This window comes from Lagopus leucura, unplaced genomic scaffold, assembly GCF_019238085.1.
Source record: "Lagopus leucura isolate 7727_CA_CO unplaced genomic scaffold, USGS_WTPT01 Super-Scaffold_100004, whole genome shotgun sequence".
In the NCBI taxonomy this organism is placed as follows: Eukaryota; Metazoa; Chordata; class Aves; order Galliformes; family Phasianidae; genus Lagopus; species Lagopus leucura.
In genome coordinates, this window is record NW_024962264.1 from 68,277,987 (window position 1) to 68,300,036 (window position 22,050).

Genomic DNA, 22,050 nt, shown 5'->3' on the forward strand with positions numbered 1-22,050 from the left:
TGCTTTGCTGTCTGAGCCAGTGAGGAGTGAGTTGGAATTCATCCATCCTCAAGCAGCAGGAAAATAAATACTGTTTTTTTCCAGCCACTTGCAGAAGTGCAGAGGTATTTGGGGCAGGTTGTGTGAGGGGTGCTTGAACCATAGCAAAGAGTGGTGCTCTGAGGCTCTGAAAGCTTGGTCTGAAAGCATCAGCTTTCCTCATCTTGGGTCTCAGGGCTGGCAGGAGGTTTTTGTAGGAAAAATCAGACTGGAGGCAGTAGGATTGGTGCTTCTCAGACAGGAGCATACTTCAGTATTGAAGAGAAATATTGCCCTGTTGAAACGAGCTTTTCCTGCTTTGATTCCCTGTGTGAATTTTCAAGTGATGTTTCAACAAGTGTAGGGTTTTTAGAGGGGATTCAGCTGAACCAGTGTAAGGTAAGAGTCAGTTCACTTGAGGCTGCGTGTTAACTCTTAAGTGAGGAGAGGAAGCCAAGCTCTGGACACTGCAAAACAGCTCCAAGAGTGGTTAAGTATCATGTAAATTCCTAAAGATGCATTAGCAGCCCTTCCTTAACAGCACTTGCTCCTTTACATTGGAGGAAAAACATTTTCCATGTACATATTATTTCCTGCTGTGGTATCCTTTAAAATGTGAGCCCTAGGAATGGAAATATTAGCCCTTTTAGTTGGTATTAAGTGGTCAAAATGTGGGTAATGGTTTTGCTGAGGGACAGCTGTAGTAAAGAAGAGCTGTAAAGCAGGGTACACTTCATCATTTAAGTTGTGTATGGGACTTGCAGCTAATTTCATAATGAGCTGTGTGAGTGACTTGTGCTCCTCCTGTTGCAGATAAATAGAAACATAGTGTAAAGAAAAAATAATAATTGCTGTTTCCAAGAGAATTTCTCTACTTCTGTAGCATTAAATTCAGATGGCACTGAGAAACACGTATCTCCCCCATGCGTTTTTGCAGCACCAAATTTGTCGAAGTTCCTTACGAGCACTGTGTGCTGATGTTTGTTTTAATACCAAAAAATAAATAAAGCTGTGTGATAACTTTCCCCCTCTGTGTTTCTAGTCCAAAGCATTGACTCCGTGGGTTGGCCTGAGGAAGATCAACGTGTCGTATTGGTGCTGGGAGGACATGTCACCCTTCACCAACACCCTGCTCCAGTGGCTCCCCGATGAACCCAGCGATGCTGGATTTTGTGGTTATCTAGCTGAGCCTTCCAGCCAGGGACTGAAGGCAGCAACGTGCATCAATGAAGTCAATGGCAGTGTCTGCGAAAGGGCAGGTAACACTGGCTCTGAGTGTACGGCCCTTAGAATCATGGAATCCTTAGAGTTGGAAAGGACCTTTAAAAGTCATCTAGTTCAGCTCCCCTGCAAGGAATGGGGACGTGCACAGCTAGGTCAGGTGCTTAGAGCCCTGTCCAGCCTGGCCTTGAGTGCCTCAAGGGATGGGGCATCCACCACCTCTCTGGGCAACCTGTTCCATTGCTCACCACCCTTACTGCAAAAGATTTTTTCCTTATCCAACCTAAATATACCCTCTTTAAGCCTGAAACCATTTCTCCTTGTTCTATCACCACAGGCAGTGCTAAAAGAGTCTGTCCCCTTCTTTCCTGGAGCTCCCCTTTAGATACTGAAGGTCTAATATTAAACATGGAGGTTGGTGGCCCTGAATGGGGCATGGGGGTTGGAGATTCATGATCCTTGAAGTCCCTTCCAACCCTGGCCATTCTGCGATTCTGTGATACTGAAATGCTGCTATCAGGTCACCTTGCAGCCTTCTCTTCTCCCCCTTCTTTAGGGGACAGGTTGATATGTAGATGTTTGTCCCTGAGAGCAAAAGACATCCCGTTTTTTATCCCATTTGCATCATGATTTTGCCAAAGAAAAGTGGTTCTGAAAATGTGTCCTGTGTAGGTATTCCAAACAGGGATCAGAAGTTATAAATAGCTCTACGCTTACATGGCTAACTGTAAAATTCATAAAGTACATTAGAGTTTAATTATTTTTCTCTAAATTGCATACCTGATTGTGACATTTAGGTTAATTACGGTACGGAGCAATCTACTGTTTAAAAATAAATAAATAAAAGCCACTTTCCAATTGAACTCCCTTCCTTGCCCTCCCAGGCTCCATTGCCAGAGGAGGATTTTTATCAAAGTTTGAAATTAATTGGGCAAGACACTTTGCAGATAGGAGAACTTTGAAAAAGAAGCTGTTGGCTTTTGGGAAAAGTCTTCTGGCTTTGTTGGAACTGCATATCTTTTTTTTAAAAGTGGTTTGGTCTGTTAACTCCGCTCAGTTATTAGAGCTGATTATTTCTGAATGCCAATTAGTGCCTTTTAAATTTTAGGAAAGTTGACTTATTACATAATATTCATAAGTGAGGTACACTACTGTAAGCTGAGCATCATAGAAGCTTCTATCATAGAAGCTCAGGGTGCAGATTGTGAATGTGGAATCCTGACTCAGAGTTTTCTCTTTTAACTGACAGCTTTTTGAACTGTTTTAAGCTTTCACTTGGTTTTATGGTCTGAGAGCAATCACTTAAAGCTGATGATAAAGCATTGGATCACACCAGCAGTTCCTGACTTAGTTCTGCTTTGAGTACTAAGTTTTATGTGTGGAACCAATCAAATAACTTAAAACCCATCCCAGTGTGCTTAGTTAATCATGGGGGTTCCTTCCCGGTCTAGCACTGGCAGGCACTGCAGGGAAGTGGTGGAGTCCCATCCCTGTCAGTCTTTTCCAGTTTAGGTGATTCTGATTCCCAACACTTTGATTGGGTAAATAGGGAAGGAGGACATCAACAAACCTGTTGAGATAAGCAGTGTTATAAATATGATCTTTAAATTGTTTTCCGACCACTTTTGAAATCATGAGCATTCATGGATAAGCACTCATAGTAAGAGAAATGGTTTTACAGTCCTTATAGTCTTGATTTTTGGGTGGTGCTGGGTGGAGCCAGGAGTTGGACACATTGATCTTTACAGGTCGCTTCCAACTTGGGATATTCACAGGATCATAGAATCACAGAATGGTCAGGGTTGGAAGGGACCTCAAGGATCATGAAGCTCCAACCCCCTGCCACATGCAGGGCCACCAACCTCCACATTTAATACTGGACCAGGCTGCCCAGGGCTCCATCCGACCTGGCCTTCAACACCTCCAGGGATGGACGGGGCATCCACAGCCTCTCTGGGCAGCTGTTCCAGCACCTCACCACTCTCTCTGTCAAGAACTTCCCCCTCACATCCAACCTCAATCTTCCCTCCTTCAACTTCAAACTATTTCCCCTTGTCCTGCTGTTATCAACCCTTTCGCAGAGTTGACTCCCCTCCTGTCTGTAGGCTCCATTTAGGTACTGAAAGGCTGCAATGAGGTCTCTCAAAAGCCTTCTCTTCTCCAGGCTGAACAAGCCCAGCTCCCTTAGCCTGTCTTCACAGGGGAGGTGCTCCAGTCCCCTGATCATCTTTGTGGCTCTCCTCTGGACCTTCTCCAACAGCCCCCTGTCTTTTCTGTATTGGGGGCTCCAGACCTGAGTGCAATACTGATGAGGCCTCCCAAGAGCAGAGTAGAGGGGGACAATCAGCTCCCTGTCCCTGCTGGCCACCCCTCTTACCAATGTATTAAATATCTCATGGACTCATAGAACCATTCAGGTTGGAAAAAACCTCTAAGATCAAGTCCAACCATTAAAGCATCCCCTCCATGCCCACTAACCCATGTCCTTCAGTGCCACCTTTACCCTTTTCTTGTACACCTGCAGGGACAGTGACTCCACCACCTCCGTGGGCAGCCAGTTCCAATACCTCACCATTCTTTCAAAGAAGAAATTTCTCCTAATATCCATTCTGAACCCTCCGTGGCTCAACATAAGCCCATTAAGTGCCGTTGCATATTGTCACACTGAACTCTACCACCAAGACACTACCAAAGAAATATGTCACCTTTACGATGCTGAACTATTTTCCAGTCTTCATAACCTACTTCAGGGGTTTGTTACCTATGGGTTTTTGGCTCACAGCTGACCTTTACCTCCTCCCACAGCCAACCACAGCGCCAAGCAGTGCCGCACGCCCTGCGCCCTGCGCACCATGTGTGGTGAGTGCACGAGTGGCAGCTCTGAGTGCATGTGGTGCAGCAACATGAAGCAGTGTGTGGACTCCAACGCCTACGTGGCCTCCTTCCCCTACGGGCAGTGCATGGAGTGGTACACCATGAGCAGCTGTCCACGTGAGTCCTTGCTTTTGCTTCCAAATGGCTGGGAGAGGTCTGGTGTTGGCCAACAGCTCTGATCGTTGGGTATCCTGTACCACTGTGTTCATGGAGGTCTTCAAAAACACAGCCCTGGGAGCTTGGTGTGTGCAGCTCAGTCTTACAGAATCCTCTGTGTCGTGTAAAGAGTTGAAGAGAATTGGGGTCTGATAAGGGACACTATCAAATGAACTCAATGGCGGATGGTCTTCAATGGCAGATAGTCTGGGCTTTCAAATAATGAAATCTCAAATTTCTTTTTCAGTGCTTGCTTCATTATTTGAAGCATTATTTGATTATTATATTTACCCTTCCAGTTAAAACTCTTACACGATTTCATGTGATTAACTTCTGTTTGCATTTCTTCTGTATCTTCCATGTGGAATCATGAAATCCAAAGTATGGTTTACATATATGCTCTGATTTATTGCATATCCCACAGTAGAAATTTTGTGTTTAAAATAAATTATTTTCTTTTTTTTTGTTTGTTTCTTTTGCTTTGGGATAACTCATTTCTAGTTTGAGGATCAGGCAGAGATGGTCTCTAGCTGGGAACCCTCAGCTCTGATTTCAGTGTGTGCTATTTAATGGTTAGATAGGCCTTATGTTGGTTGTTTCCTACCTTATGTTCCATTGTTTCCTAATTCACTGCTTGCTTCAACCTTTGTTAATTAAGATTCTAAAATAAATATTCTGATAGGAATGAGAATTGATACCTCTCGCTCTGCATATCAGAATAAATATTTACAGGCTTTGGGGAGAAAATTACTCTGTGTCACAAAAGGGCTCTCCTTAATCATTGCCTTTTTTTTGAGACCGTGACTTATGTCACAATTTGATTTTATTTCATCTTTTTAATAGCTGAAAACTGCTCAGGCTACTGCACGTGCTCTCATTGCCTGGAGCAGCCTGGCTGTGGATGGTGCACGGATCCCAGCAACACTGGCAAGGGGAAATGCATTGATGGCTCCTACCGAGGTGCACTCAAGATGCCAACCCCATCTGCAACAGGAAAACAAAGCTTGGAGCCTGTCCTTAATGTCAGCATGTGTGCTGGAGAGCACAGTTATAACTGGTCCTTTATCCAGTGTCCAGGTAAGTGGGTGAAGTGTAGCAGAGTTAAATGCAGGGTGAGCAGCTTCATACCTGTTAATGGAAGGAGGAGGAGAGCTTGGAAGACACAGAAAGGAACACGGTTTGAGATGGGAAGAGTTGATCTATCTGCAGAACAGCTGCAGAGGTTTGCTACCTGAAGACCTGCCTTCAAGAAATGTGCAGATGTGGCACTTAAGGATATAGAGTTATAAAATGGCCTGGATTGGAAAGTATCTCAAAGATCATCTAGTCCCAACCCCCAGTGGTTGGATGTGGTTTAGTGGGCATGATGGGGATGGGTTGGTGTTGGACTTGATGATCTGAGAGATCTTTTCCAACCTTAATGATTCTGTGATTTAATTTTTTTCCCTAATCCATGTGTTGTTCTTGCAAGATTTTTCCCTTTCTTCGAACCTTTACTGAGTTTTTAGCTTTTATTTACATATTCATTTTAAGGTTTCTTAAAAAGAAAGATGAGTCTTTCTTTGACAGTTGATTTAGCTATTAGTAATGCTTAGGGAGATGCTGAAATAATGTTTTTGACACTAAGTACATAGAATAAAATCACTGAATTGCAGTTGAAACCTCTCTTCCCCATTCATCCTTGTAAACCCATCCCTCTATCTGCTTCCATTTCCATCCGTCCATTATTCACAGTAGTGATTTAGAGTTCAGTTTTCTGTTTGCTGCTTTAAATTTCAGGTTTTCAGTGCACGCTTCTCTTTGAGTTTATGTCTCTCTAGCAAGACTGCAAGAACCTCTTTGAAAGTTGGGTGAAGTGGTTTCATTCAGCCTCTCCAGAAGTCACAGACTGCTGTGTGCAGGGCTGCCTTTGAGCACAGATACTCATCCTTTTCTGTTTTCTACAGCCTGCCAGTGCAATGGGCACAGTAAGTGCATAAATGAAAGCATCTGTGAGAAGTGTGAAAATCTGACAACTGGCAAACACTGTGAAACTTGTATCTCTGGCTACTATGGTGATCCTACTAATGGAGGAACATGCCAGCGTAAGTGATGCCTGAATTCTTCCTTTGCTGAATGCTATGGTGTTTTATTGCTCTTTACTCATTCCTCTTCTATCTTAACTGAAATTATATCCCAATAATACATTTCTTTCCTGCAGGCAAGGCACCATCCTTGCTTCTTTGCATCCAAGATGCAGAAATGGCTTGATGAAGTTCTTTGACTGGTGTTGCACAAGATTAAAATGATTTTCACCTCCTTCGTACATTTCAAATGACCACACTGAAAAATGAGTTAGCTTTGGTGTTTGACAATCCTGTTTTGAAAAGAAATGGTGTTAATCCCAATGTCTTGGACAAATTTCCGCTTATCTCAGTTCCACTTTCTATTACATTTGCTTAATGTGTTGTGCATTTATTATTATGAATGCCTGCTTCATAAAAGGATTGCCGTATTTCACTGAGGGGTTGGCTGGGTTTCAGTTGAGGATTAAGTGATCTCTGTTAAAATTGCGTTTTAAGTTTGTAACATGCTTTCGGTCTCTTTGGCACAAAGTAATTTTTCAGTTGTGTAAGATCCAGTTAACAAAAATGGAAAGAATTCTTTCTTGAAGGACCCGTACAGGTTCCTTCAGTAATACTGAGAAATAAACTTGTGAGATTTGGAGCTCTGTCCTCAAACCTTTCAACGACATTCAGAAGTTGTGTAGCGCTGTAGCGTGGGGACACCAGTTGTAAACCAACATCCAGCTGTGGTAGAGGATATGCAGATGAAAGAGAGGATGCTTCTTGCTCCAAGGACCTTTAATAGAGTGCAGTTAGGTGGAGTAATTATAATACGACACAGTGATGGAAAGAGTAGAGCATAAATTGCATTGTTGGGGGTGAGACTTGTATCAGCAGTTCTGTGAAATGAATGTGAGTGGTTTGTAGGCACCCTGGAAGAAGTAAGTGAAGGTCATTAATGAAGGGACACTGAGGACTTCAAGTTGCTCCTTCCAAATATGGAGGCAATCCAGGGGAAAAAGAAACATTTGGAAATCCATCTAATTATGTTTGCTGGAAGCAGCATCATCTTTTTTGGGGAAGATGAGAGTGGAGAATGCATGGAGGCCCTCAAGTCCAAACTGAATGGGGCTGTGAGCAACCTGGTCTAATGGGAGGAGTATACCTATAGCAGAGGGTTGGAGCTAGATGATCTTAAAGGTCTCATCCAACCCAAACCATTCTATGATTCCATGATATGAAATTGTGACAGGCAGCTCAGTGCTCCTGGTACAAAGGAGAAAGTGCATGTTTGACACTTTTATTTTACAGTGTTATCTGCAAGATTAAATACCGCTGATATTCTTAAATCCGTTTTGCATGAAGATAATTTGAAGTGCAGGAATGAATAAATTGAGGCTGAGCTGGCATGAGAAAATGTACAATCCTGCTCTGAGCATTCAGATTTAATCATTGCATCACAGTGTGCCTTTTTGTATTCGTTGCATTTCTGTGCTTGTGAAAACTCAAGAGTAAGTTACTTCAGACTCTTCTGTGTGAGAACTGTCCAAAAATAAGTTTCTTGTCGAGATAATGTATGATAGACTGAAGTCAGCCAGACGCCTGACAGAGAAATTAGAAAATGTGTTGAGAGACTTTGGAGCAGCATTCATTCGCTATCTGATGAAACTGGTAGCTCATGTCAGAAGTGCTTTGCTCTCAAGTGCTTTGGGCCCAGGTTTTTAATTTGCTGTGATTTAATGCTGTTTGCTGTGATGGTAAAAGAACGAGGGAAGCAGGAGAGTGGGCAGCAAGACCTGTGTGGGACAGAGGAGGTAAAGCGAGAGGAAATCATCATATCTGATGCAGCCAGAATGATTGCTGTTAACTTGGAAGTTTTGCTCCATGAGAAGAATTCTGGAGGGGAATGCTTCACATGAGGATCAGCTGATGGACAGGGGAGCAAACTCCTGCTTTCTCTCTCATTTAAGCTGCCATCTCTCCTTCTTTTCCCATTAGTGATGTGCTGATCCCACTCTTCTTGGGCGTGGGTGTGCAGTGCTGTGTGCTTCTCTATTTGGGAGAAAAAAAATCATGAACTAATACAATCATACAATCATATCAAAAACCAGATGATCGTCATGGTCCTTTTCAACCCAGGTCTTTCTATGATTCTGTGATTTGAGAGCCCATGGTCACATCTGTTCTGGAGGCAGTTGTTGACAGAATCATGGAATCATAACCAGGGTTGGAAGGAGCCTCAAGGATCATGAAGCTCCAACCCCCTGCCACATGCAGGGCCACCAACCTCCACATTTCATACCAGCCCAGGCTGCCCAGGACCCCATCCAACCTGGCCTTGAACACCTCCAGGGATGAACGGGGCATCCACAGCCTCTCTGGGCAGCTGTTCCAGCACCTCACCACTCTCTCTGTCAAGAACTTCCCCCTCACATCCAACCTCAATCTTCCCTCCTTCAACTTCAAACCATTTCCTCTTGTCCTGCAGTTATCAACCTTTTCAAAGAGTTGAAATACCATCTCAATGAGCAGGCATTGAGCACTTAGTGGGAGTTCAATCCAGGGGTCATAAATATCCCCAAAATGTCAAATATGCAGGACTGGTGAAACATGGGTGGGACTATTTTCAATTCTGATGAGATATCAGGAGGCTGAGAGACGCCGTAGGGTCAGTAGTAGCCTTTCAAACATGTAAGGCTGTGCAGAGTGAAAAACAACAGAGGAAGAGGAATAAGAGTGAACAGAACCAGATGCCTTTTCCTGCTGCTCTGTTCCACCAGGGCAAGTGAACTTTGCTATCTCACTTGTGTTTAAGAATTGTTAGCAAACTGCTGTTACCTCTGAAGGAATTGTTTGCATATCATCACAGGCTTTGGTGTTTGCAGAGCTGGGCAGATAATAACGAAGCAGCAGGCAAATCACTGCTCAGCAGTTGCTTTTAGGAAGTGCCCAACGTAGAGCAATGTTAATCGGGAAGGGCAGGAATTGCAGTACATCAAATGTAAAAATAGCTGCAAGGTGCTTTCACTGCATTCAGGATTTTTTTTGAAATTTCTGATTAAAGTTTCCCATGAAAATATGCTGGCGGTAGATAAGGAAGTTATTTGCAAGAGAAGGGAAGGTGCTATTGTGCCAGCAATCAGATTGCTGCTGCGACAGCGCTTCCACATGCATCTGCCAAGCGTTTGCTGGTGGCACAGTGGTGTCTGTTCCCTCTGGGTGCATGGGAACAGAAGCACTTGTCATGGGAAGGTCAGTCAGATGGTAGTTGCCATAGGGGTGCTGAAGCATCCCAAAGGCAGGAGGAGGTGATGTGATCCTGTTGACCATCTCTGGATGAGTCAGAGACTTAGGGATTGTGAAGAAGGTGGAAAGAGGCTTGCTGCAAGGCAGGTCAGGTTCATTGTTAGGATTGCACAATCCAAAAGTCATTTTCAACAATTGTGACATTCTGCTTTGCACTGGGGAGGACACATCTGGAGCACTGCACCCAGTGTTGGGCTTCCCAGCTCCAGGCAGACAGGGAACTGCTGGGAGAGTCCAGCAGGTGGCTGCAGAGCTGGTGGGAGACTGGAGCACCTCCTGATGGGGGTGGATTGAGAGCCTTTGGCTGTTCATCTGGAGAAGGCTGAGAGGGATCTGAGCAGTGCAAAGGTCAAGTGGAGAAGGCCAGGATCTTTTCGGTGATGCCCAGTGAGAGGGCAAGAGGGCACAAACAAGAACACACAAAATCCATCTGAACATGAGAAAGAACTTCTTGCCTTTGATAGTGGCAGAGCCCTGGCACAAGCTGCCCAGAGAGGTGTTTTAGTCACTTGTTTTGGAGATACTCAAACCCACATGGATGCTTTCCTATGCAACCTGCTGGAGGGAACTGCTTTAGGGGGGTTTGGACTGGGGGATTTCCAGAGGTCCCTTCCAACCCCTATGGTTCTGTAGTCCAACAAGGTTTCCTAGTGCGTTTTGTTAATAGTTTGTTTCCAACCTCTTTATGTCCTGAAAAGTCAGGAGAAAATCTCCCTTCCCTGTGCATCTTCCAGTCCTTTACTGAATGATCGCCAGCAATGGGACTCGTAGGAAAATGTGTGAATAGGGCTGTTGTTCCAAATAGACATGTTGGGATGCTAAATCTAGCCATAATTTTGTGACTAATGAGTGAGGAAGGACCAAGTGTTAATGCTCAACATGCTGTTGTCTGCATCTAAACAACACACAGCTTGGAACTTCTCATTTTTACATGCATTATTGTTGAATATTGAACAAATTTCACTCAGCTTATGTATTACAAGGCAGAAGGAAGTAGAAGACATGCTCAGTAGTATTAAGAATTATTATTTTTTCTAGTGCCACTAATGAGAAGTGTGTTTGCTTCACGGAATACAGTGATTTTGTCAGATCTTCACTCGTCCACTTGCTTCCACAATAGCCCTTTGTGCCTCTTGCTATTTTGTTCCGTGGTGCTGCTAGGAAACCACTCATCCACAGATGAGAAGCACAATTAAGCATCTGTGATACAATAGAGCTTCCCTTACATGCCAATACAAAGGAGGCATCAAAAGGATTCATAAAATAAGGTCCAAGGTGGGCAAGAATATTTGGGATGGGGACTTCATCTGAGAACCTGCTGGTACATTGTGGCACGTGCCTTGAAGTGCCTTGACACCATCCTTTAAACCATGCAATTTCAGCAAGCTCAGAGAGCACAAATGAGGGATCTTTTCTTTATGTCCTTTTCCCACTTCTCACGGCTCCAGGTGCACACATCTTCCAGGCCATCACCAGAACAAACTCTGAAAGGCACCCACGGTCTGGGAGGAGTTCTTAGATCCGTTATTCTGACTTCGATTGAAGTTGACTTTAATGACAACTTCTGTTGTTTCATTTTTGCTCCTATCTCCTCTACTTCTATGCAAACAAAGCTTTCAGAGTGTGTCAGCACGAGTGTTTCGTTGGAGGCATATCCACCATCTGCTGCGGGACACACAGCCATCTTAAACTATATTGGGGTTTGCCCCCCCAAGTACTCAAAGCACAGGCACCAAAGATCTCACACACTGCAGATGCACTTCCTTTAATTCTCTCAACAGCAGATTTATTTCTTACAGAAGCCCCGAAAGCACCGGGAGCTTTGCTTTGCTAGCAGAGAATAGAGATCACTGTTTTCTCTTGGGTTTTGAGTTTAAATGAAATGTGTTAGCGAGCCCCAAATAATTTGAAACTCTGCCTTTTTCCTACCCGTTATGATATCCCTTGTGCTATCTGGCAACACGAGAGGAAGTTAAATAGATTTTGGAGGCTGAAGAGAAGCATTCGGATTGTGATTTCACACAAAACCTCGTCCCTGGAACCATTCCGTCATCTGGTTCTATTTTTAACAGCCCTGAGAAACCAGAGAGCACCCAAAGAGTTTTTGTGTACACGTTAATTGTTGGCTTATCACCATTTGGATCTAATTGCTTATGAAATGTGTTTTGCTTTCTTCAACCTTGCACCCTTTTCCCACCAGCTTGCAAGTGCAACGGCCATGCCTCCGTCTGCAACACCAACACGGGGAAGTGTTTCTGCACCACCAAGGGAATCAAAGGAGATGAGTGTCAACTGTGAGTTCCTTTCACTTTGTTGTTCAAAAGGGCCGTGCTCACGCTGGCACAGAGCCCCCACGTGCTTTAATGACTGTATTTATGATGTCTGTGCCCATCTCTTCCTGCTGACAGTTGACTAAATCCATTGGCTGTGCAGCCAGCTGTGCTTCCCCTGGGGAAAAGCAGGAACAAAACAATTGCCTGGAGATTTCCATTTTAACGTTTCCATTGGGGATGTTGTGCAGAATGGATGGGAGGAAAAATAATGCCTCCACCCCATAGGATGTGCACACCGTTCTGCTTCATCCTTAGCTTGATCTTTCTAATTGGGTTGATTTTCACTTTCTCTTCTGGGGGAATATAAATATGTCTGAAATAAGACTTCGACACTGGGGCATTTTAATGGAGCTGTTTCAGAGCAACGAATTTGCTGGAGGTTTCTCTGCAGCACAACAGAAATGCTTTTAGTGTAACGTTAGTGGAAGTAATTTCATCTCAAATAATTTCATTGGCGGGTTTATTTTTAAAGCACTACATTAGCAAACATGTGGAGGACTGGATCCTGAAACGGACATAAATGCAAATGGAAACTTCAGATTTTGACTACAGTAATACAGGTCCATCCATTGCAAAGAGCTGTTAAACACATTCCAAGTGAACACAAAGTTAGTTTCCTTAATTTTGTATTTTAGTTTAATTCCGTTCTAGTTTGTTTTGCAGGGACCTGGCAGATTTGGGTAATTTCTTCAGCAGCTCAGTACAGCTCAGACGTATTTTTTACTTTTAATTGCATGGTGTTATTGGAACAGGTGTGTTTTCTGATTTTCAGCATCTGGGTATAAATAGAACTGGGGAAAAAAAAAAGATAAATAACCTTCAAAACATTTGTTTTCTTTAGGTGCGAAGTAGAAAACCGCTATCAGGGAAATCCACTTAAAGGAACGTGTTACTGTGAGTACAGTTGGGATTGTGTTTGTAGATAACAAATGTTTGACATTTAAAATATCCTGTTTAAAACTCACTCGCCACAGATCAGCTTACAGTCCCAGAGATTAAGGCCGAGGCTAGAAAATGCTCTTTTAGAACTCCTGCTTTCACTGAAGAAAATCAATGCGCTCTTCTTGATGCCTCTATTGGACTTTCACAGCAAATCTTTGAAAATTTCTCACGTGGCATTCAGATGAATGGTGGTTTTCTGGAAAATACTTGGAAATATATACCTAACAAGTCAACATCAGAGCAGGTCTGCAGATTTTTTGTTAGTGGAACACACTATTTTTTATTTATTTTATTCCATGTTAGAGTGAGTAAAGCTTCCAAATCCCCACATTTCCTCTGAAATGAACAGTTGGATTCCTGTGCAGCTCCAAGGTACTTTGCCAAGGTTCAGATTGCCTAAGGGAAACTCTCCAGCTTCTATTTGCAAATATTAATGATCAGCACATTGGCAGGCAAGGAGAGATATCATTTTAAATTACATAAAGGTACGATCTCGAGCAGTGTTTTTGTGAGACACAGAAGTTGCCAACGTGCCATATTTAACAAATTTAAATTCCATTTGTGTTGCAAAGCAAGGATGCCACAGCAGCTTGTGACAGTCACTTTGCAAGGGTAACTCACCACACTGATGCAATTAGCACCAAGCTGGTAAAGTAAGCAAAAAGAAAAGTCAGAAATGCACGACTCTCACCGGAGCAACTCTCTGTGCTGGTCAGTTTCAGTCCCACCAGGTTCTCTTCTTGCATGGAAATTCCTATTTAGTGCTTTGTCAAAGTTGAACATAGACATTGGAGGGTTGCCTAGCTCATGTCTACCCAACAGAGGGTCCTAAGAGGCATTAAGAGGAAAATAATAACAAGTTTGTCCCTTTTGTGTGAAATCACAGTGGTTGGACTCGTTCATATCAGCATAGTGACTCCTAGGTGTTCTCTTGTGCTGGATGTGCCTTAGTAATATTATGCTTTTCTTTGTGGAAGTTTGTTCTGTTCCAAGACCTGCAGTAACTTGCTGTATGCATTCCTTACAGATACTCTTCTCATTGACTACCAGTTCACCTTTAGCCTTTCTCAAGAGGACGATCGCTATTACACAGCAATCAACTTTGTAGCAACACCTGAAGAGGTAAACTTTCTACTTTCTCGTGAAATATGGAGTCACAGAATGGGGACTGGAAGAGATCTTTAAGATCATCTCGTTCCAAGCCCTCTGCTGTAGGCAGGAACACCTCCGTCTAGACCAGGTTGCTCACAGCCCCATCCAGCCTGGCCTTGAATGCATACAGGGAGGAAGCATCCACAAGCTCTCTGGGCAACCTGTTCCAGTGTATCACCACCTTCACAGTGAAGAATTTCCTCCTAATACCTAGTCTACATCTACCCTCTTACAGTTTAAAGTCATTTACCCTCTTCCTATCACCAAATATCATCCTTTGGCTGTGTGTTTGTTTTCCATGGCCATAGAAAAAAAATATATATATACTGTTGCAGTACTGGGAGTCTCCAGCTGTAGTCTCCTCAGTGTGCCCAGTTCCACAAAGTTGCACGAGAGCTGTGCTTGGCCATGAAATTTGAAATAGTCATGGGAAAATTTCATACGAGCCACAGTCGGTTTGTTACGGTTGTTTAAACAACTGCTGAGCAATTCTAGCTCTGCTTGTTGCTCAGCCCATACCTCGTATCTATTCTTCTTGTTTCGTTTCATGCACATGACTTGTTTTGTTCTTTATTACGTTCTCCTTGGGGAGGAAAGTACTGCTTTCAGAAAATGGAAGTAGTTCTGCAGGCTGTCGTTTGCTTAATGTGATGATACTTGATGTGTTTGCTTCGTATAAATAACAAACTCCAAGATTATTTTTGAGTGAGGGTTTGCTAGGAAACAGTACAGCGAAATTGCTCCTCTTAAAAACTGTGGGTATTTCTGTTGATCTGTATTTTGTTGGGTTTTTTTTTTCTCCTCTAGCAAAACAGAGACCTGGATATGTTTATCAACGCATCGAAAAACTTCAACCTCAATATTACTTGGGCAACAAGCTTTGCAGGTAAAATTGGAAGTGATCTAAGTTGTTTGGTAGCTTGCTTCAGTTACCAGTTTTTGACACATGCAAATTTTGTCTTGGAAACATCTGCTTTAACCTGTGAACTCGCTGTGTGACGTTCTTTAATGCTGTGCCTTCGGGGCAGGAGTAAAATGTTAAAAAGAGGTATATTTTTCCATCTTAATAGCGTGTTTTGGGAACAGCAGAGGAGAGCTAATTTAATTTTTAGTAATGCAATATTCTGGCATACAGTGGTTTTGATAGCACAGAGCAGCTTAACGTGGTCGTGTCTAGATGAATAGTGAATTTTAGAGCATTAGGATTCTGGGTGATTGGCCCTTTTTATGTGTCATTTGAAACATGCACTGAAACGTGGTTTTTTTTGTTACTTCTTAACATCTGAAAACAGCTGGCACGCAGGCTGGGGAGGAGATTCCTGTTGTTTCAAGAACAAATATAAAGGAATACAAGGACAGCTTCTCCAACGAGAAGTTTGATTTCCGCAACAATCCAAACATCACCTTCTTTGTCTACGTCAGCAACTTCACCTGGCCAATAAAAATACAGGTAGGAGCTCTTTGCCTGTGTGCAATTATTCCTATGTACTTTCCCTTTCTCATGAGCAGTGTGGCAATTCAGCTGTGCTGCATGCTGTCCAAGCCAAAGCAGCTCTCGGTGTAATCCTGCAGCAGACTTCTTCTGTTCCTGATTAAGAGCACAAGGGTTGTGTTGTCTGCTATTACCTCAGCCCAATGGGTCTGAAAATGGGCTGTGAAATCAAGTGGGATGCTCGTTTATTTACTGAGCTATGCTCTATTAAGGGCTTTGACTTTAAAGGTGCGGATATGGATTCTGAGGAAAGCAAACAAAGAGTCATAGCCACAAAACCAAGCCTGGAATGAGAAAACAGAGGAAATGTTCTTAGTGTCTCTTTTTAACATCATGTTCTTTAAAGGCTCCGCTGGAGGGCCATCCCTCTTTCTACTCGTGCTGCCAAAGACCGGTGGTACCTGCAGAAGAAGGTGATGCTCATTCTTCCCCTTAATGCAGTGCAGTCAGTTAACACACATTGCCTTAGGTGTCAGGCTGTCTGTGGTGATAATGCTAATGCTGCACAAGCAGTGGATGAAGCTCAGTGGATCGTGAAAATGCTCGTAGATCACAGAGTGCAGTCACAGGCACTCTACAACTGCTGCTGCAGCTAATAATTCAGGGCAGCCTCGGGCACCTGCTTGCTCTGGGCTAATTCAGGTATCAACACAGTGTGCTCAGAGTGATAGGGGGTCCCTGGGAAGGACAAAGCTATTGCTGGGTCTGGAACAGAGATCACAAACAAGGCTCTGTGTTTGATTAATGCCTTTTTAAAGAAACTCGGTCAAACTGTAGAGGATCAAAATCATCCTTCTCCACCCTTATTCAGCCAGTGAAACCAGTTACTAAGTGAAAGCTGGAAACTTCACGTGGATTTGCATGGTATTTTAGACACAATTATTGCACAAACTCATCACTGGCATCAGTTGTTGCACAAAGTCACCATTGGCATCGCTTCCAACAAAGATAACACATGTTACCATGCTGAGTAAAGAGGTGAGGTTCACTTGAGAAGATGGCATTAAGCTGTGCTGATATTTTTCAAGTTTTTTGTTCTGTAATTTTTTGAAAATATTAAGAATACTTGTGAAAGGTCCACATCACCTTCTTGTAAAGATAGCAGTGTTTAAACGCTTTGGAGACTGTGGTGTTATTTAGAAAACGGTAAATTTGATCCCCTGACTTTGGATTGCAGTTTGGTTCCTTCCAGTATTGCTTACAGTATTGATAAATATTATCTAGTTTCTGCTTTATAGATTGATAAAGCCCTGAGTTTTAGATGTGAATGAGTTTGGAGAGCTGCAAGTTTGTCACTGGCTGCAGAAGCAGCAAATAGTAAAGCTGTTTGTTTCCATTACGGATTAGAGTTGCTCTCAGGACAGTCCTGTGTACAAAGCTGGACACTTGCTCTATGGCTGATGTAAGTTTTCAAGCTTCTCTTTTATCACATTGGTAATTGCAGGTGTCAGGAAGAAATACATGATTTATTTTCCAACTTACAAGTTGACTGATACAGATGTTGACTGTTGGCCTTCCATAATGAGTGCTGGACTGTAGCTTACAATGAATTCTTTATTTTGCTATTTCTGAACACAGAGCTTTGTGTGAGCACTTGTAGGTCTTTAAGAACAGTGCTGTTCCCATTCCTTAAGCTTCACTGTAATCAGTCTGGTCTCCACCCCACCTGTGCTTACAGTTTTGGTCAGCCTCATTCAATGTTATGTGGCTCAGCTCTCACCATTTCTTTGTGCAGTGACGCTTCTGTGTCTTTAATGGACTTTTCTAGGTCCTTTTATGGCAGTAACTTGTGTTCTTCCTTCTCATGCCTTCAGTGGTTAATAGTCCTTATTCGTTTTAACATGGCCTAATATACTCAGCTCCTTCACATCCTTTATTTCCAACTGATGAGCTCCCTGACTGGATGGCAAACATTCTTCTCCATCCCTAATAGCATCATAAAACGTTATCCTGCTGCTGTTACTGCATAACATTGCCAGTCCTGAAGATCATCTAGATTTTCTTCAGTATTATTCTTTCCTATTTACTGATAATCCCCTTCAACTTCGTCAGCATAACATTCTTAACACACTTTGTCAGGGGTCTGCCGTTAATAAATATATTGTTCAAAGCCTGTCCAACTCAATCCTTGAACTAATTTCTGCCCACCATCTTTATCTTACCCAGGAATTTCCAGTGCAGCCTCGTACTGAAAGCCATAATGAAATTAGGTGATGGCTTTAAGCTGTGCCAGGGGAGATTCAAGATGGATATTGGGAAGCATTTATTCTCTGAAAGAGTGGTCAGGCAGTGGCACAGCTGCCCATGGGGGGGTGGTGGGGTCACTGTCCCTCTGGGTGTTCCAAAACCACGGGGATGTGGCAGTGAGGGCTGTAGTCATGGTGGATGGGATGGGGTTGGACATTGTGATCTCAGTGGTCTTTTCCAATTAATGATTCTCTGATTCTATGTAACTTGCATTCTTTGAGCTGCACTTCGTAGGTCTATACAGTGTTTTTACAGGCAGAAGGCATTGGGTCGGCAGAACACAGTTCACCACTGCCAACTCTTGACATGTTCCAGTTTTTGTTCTTCAGTTATTGCTTTCAAACAACCTTGCATGCTGTGGGAATGGGATATCAGGATTCTCTCTCCTCCTCTAAACACACTTCACGTTTTCTGTAGCACCATGCTTGGCTGTAGATGGCTCTGACCACCTTGTTACGATTCCTTTTGGAGTGCAGGGATGAGTGCTGTCTGCTTTCACTGACTTTGACCATAGGAAAACATTTGTGTTTTGTATCCATCTCATTCTCTGCTTATAAGCTCATTCCCGTTAGGTGCTTGGCCTTGCCGCCCATGTTCGGTGTCCTTGTCCTTAATGAATGCTCTAATTCAATTGTAAGATTGTAGCTGATTGATTTTAGCCTCCTGCCTATCCTTTTAGCATACCCTCTCCTCCTTCCCTTTATATTTTCCTTTTCTTACACGACTGAAGCATCTCTCCCCATTTTGTTTGTGAGTTGCTGAGGTCTAGCACAGCTTGACATTCAGCAGTTCCTGTTTTATTTCTGTACCACTCACAGCTTCTAAGACATTGCTAATGAATCCCATCCACTCTGTAGTTTGTGGATTCTTTAATTGTTCTTAATGTCCTCTTAGAGGTCAGTTCTCAGTTAGTTTTCAAATAGTTTCGTATGTTTGACCTGATAGAAATGGTTAGATGGCTGCTTTCCCCTTCCTTGTCTCCTTGGTCCACTTGATTTTAGTGTCTGACTTAATTTCTCACTGTTAAAAAGAGTGAACTTTGATTCTTTTACCCCACCTACCTTCTTTTATCCTTAATTTAATCTGAGTGCATGTGTGTGCATTCAGTCCAAGGTAATATTATATCACCAGCTCTCCTTAATGTCCTTGTTACTTGCCAAAATAAAGTCCAAAATATTGTCAGCTCTTATTGGCAGAGAGACATTTTTTGCAAAGAAGTCTGGCAGTAACAGCACATCCAGGAATATATGGTCCTTACAATTACTCTTAGCATATGCTCTTCAGTTCATAGCTAAGAAATCTGGTTCCCCAAACTGCTGTTTTTCTGACTTCTTTCTCTGGATACCTGTTGGTGTCTGCACTTAGGAGGGTCATCCCATCTTCACACAGAGCCTACAGCCATGTAGACCTGCTTTTGTCTGGTATCATGCTGTACCTTTGGTCCATTCTCCATCTGATATAACAGTGCTCATATATCTGATGCCACACAAAAGCTTTATTGCACTGGCTGCTAAGACACTCTACAGTTTGTTACCACACCTCTCACACCAGCCAGCAGTGCTCCTTCACTCCAATAGTTCTTTTCCATCCTCCCCATCTTGGTAAGAGCAGCTGCTGAGTAGGAGATGGTATTATGGAAAGTTACAGCTTCATATGGAGAAAAAATATAGTAAGAAGTATATATATGATTTATCTGCAGGGCTTGTAGTGTCCTTTCAGGTCTTGTGCAATCTTCCACAGTGGATTGAGCTGCCCTCAATTGCCCTTAATTGCAATCTGTGTTCCTACCTGTCCTTTCTATACCACTGTCCTATTTGCTTTATTTTTTTTTCACAAAGTGTGAGCTTACTGTACAAGTTCATTTTCAATCAGGTGAAATAGAAGATAACTCAAGATACGGATTTCTGGAATGAAGACTTCCTCTCAATTGATCCTTGATTGGGGTTCAGTGCAGGATTTAAGATAGAGCCCCAGGATGACTGCTCACCTGGTGACCACTCTGCTTTCCTCACTGCTTCTTCAGGGCTTTTATCCAGCCCTTTCCTCTATTCCTTCTACTAGTTCTTTTTCTAAATATTTCCTCTGCAGCTTGGATTTGGTCCTCCAGGTCAAGAAGACTTGTTAATTAAAGCTACGTGTTGCAGATGGCCAGGATTCAAACTGGTTTCCTTATCTCAGAGACTGCCACCTACAATTCAGCCCGTTGCAGTTGCACTCTTCAGCTTTTTGGAGCTAGAGAACGTGTTTCAATTTACCTTTGGAAGCGAGAGTGTTTTTAATATAAGCAGTGTGATGCTGCCAGACTGCTGTTGGGAAATGCAGGGAAATATTCCCTCCTTGTGTGCACATCACCTTGCAGCACACACATTTTTTTGGGTCTGTCCCTGGGCAGTAAAGTATATCCAGCTGCTCATGATTGAGGTCTGTCTCTCCTTTCCTCTCTTGCTGCCTTGCTGAGTGAGGACTTGGGTATAAATGCTCTTTGTGTCAGAGATAGCTGTGTCCCTGCCAGCACCAAATTCTGGCTTTTTTTTTTTTCTCTCCTTGCTCCACCTCTCTTCAAAACCACTTCAGTTTGGATTTATTTTTGTTAACTACATTGGTTTGGGATGTCTCGCCCTCCCTGCCTTCTGACTCGAGATGATTATTTTGTAAAAGAAGCAAAAGCTGCAAAATGCAGAGAGCCTTCAAAACTCAGCAATCTGCTTCCTACTAACTTTGTCAGAGTAGTTCCTGCTTATGAAAGCGACATTACGGAGCTCCTTTAAAGTCTTAGCTTGCCAAGCTTCCCTAAAAACTCAGGTAAGGACTTGTCAGAAACGTCTCTGTATTTCCCCTCTCTGCTTTGCAGCTCTTTCTGCTCCTGCATGCAGTCCAACACAGCCATGTCGTCTTCAGAAGCATCGTGCAGACCACAGCTGTTCACCCTTCTCTCTTTTGCTTGGAAAGCACTGCCTGAAGGGTTCCTTATCTGCCAGTTGAAGCAGTGCATCTCTTCCCTCCCTGCCTATTTTATGTATGTTCTTAATCTACGTTGCATGTTTTGTTATTCACTCAAAAAGTATGCCTTTAAAAGATGTAGAATGTTGCAATAAGGAGCAAGGAAATTTGCTGCGGTAACTTGAGAGCAACTTCATGGGTTTTCATTTCAGGTGGCATTCTCTCAGCTCTCTGGGATGTGAAACTGAAGTTCTAGATCTGAGAAGTAGCTCGTGGCGAGAGCTGGAAGCTCTTTGATGCTTGTATTCCTGCTGGCAGTGTGTTTATTTACATGGGACGTGTCGCAGAAGTTGATCTCTCCAGAGTGTAATGGGTCAAAATTAGTTGCTAACGGAGCTAACTTCCACCCCTCCAGTGGCTCTGAGCTCTGTGCCATTACAGCTCAGTCCTATTGGAGCTTTCTTCAACTCACAAAATATGAACTTAGAATCATCAAGGTTGGAAGTGACCATGAAGATCATCCAGTCCCACCATTAACCCATCACACCATGCCCATTAACCATGTCCAACACAACTTGTGGTTCTGCCTTGTTTCTTACCCAACTTACTGCTGTCATTCTCATTCTGTCCCATGTGATTTCAGGCTTTGCTCTCCCACAGTTCAGATCCACCCTCTGTAAAGCTTTTTACATAGATTGCTGCTTGCTGAGTGCGTGTAGGAAGCTTAGGAGCTGATTAAGAAAAAAACAACCAGTTTGTAATTGTGTCATTAACTGGCGATTGCCTCCTCTCTTTCTCTCGTGTTGGTTGAAGTATTTTAATTTGAACATGCTTAAATGTTAATTATAAGCCAAATGTTTCAAGGGACAAAAAGAGGTGAAGGAATTTTACAGCCTTTTGCATACAAAATAAGCAAAATCTCATTGCTCTGCAATTCATCATCGTGTTGGGCTTCGGGAAAGTGTCACCGTGCCGACGCAGCGTCACCGCGTGCGATGCTTGGAGGAGTGCTGCCATGGCATTAAACATCACCCACTGTTTGGGGCCTCTGCAAGATATGAGGAAACTTTCAAGTCACTGAAATTGCTGCCTTCTAGCATGATTTAATAAAGGCTGTGCTGGAAAAATAGCTAAAATTGCCTCTGCTGCCTACATTTCTTTAATTTCGCAAACTTCAGCATGGGCTGTTGAAGCTTCTTTCAGGGTTCCTCCAGCTGATTTATTTCACAGCTGAGGGTCTATATAGTCTCTCCTAAAGCTTTATTCCCTTCTATGCTGAAAGTTAATGGAGTGTGGATAGCTTAACTCAGTCACATAATGTGTT

General features: G+C 43.1%; 1 protein-coding gene across 1 annotated transcript in view; it reads left to right on the forward strand.

The window, feature by feature from the left end:
* The window catches only part of ATRN (attractin), a 145,704-nt gene that overhangs the window by 67,498 nt on the left and 56,156 nt on the right, over positions 1–22,050 (forward strand). The window contains 9 exon segments of the mRNA XM_042871122.1: positions 1,061–1,277; positions 4,045–4,230; positions 5,113–5,346; positions 6,216–6,353; positions 11,821–11,914; positions 12,795–12,847; positions 13,923–14,017; positions 14,855–14,933; positions 15,340–15,497. Of these exon segments, the coding sequence (XP_042727056.1) occupies positions 1,061–1,277; positions 4,045–4,230; positions 5,113–5,346; positions 6,216–6,353; positions 11,821–11,914; positions 12,795–12,847; positions 13,923–14,017; positions 14,855–14,933; positions 15,340–15,497 (1,254 nt within the window).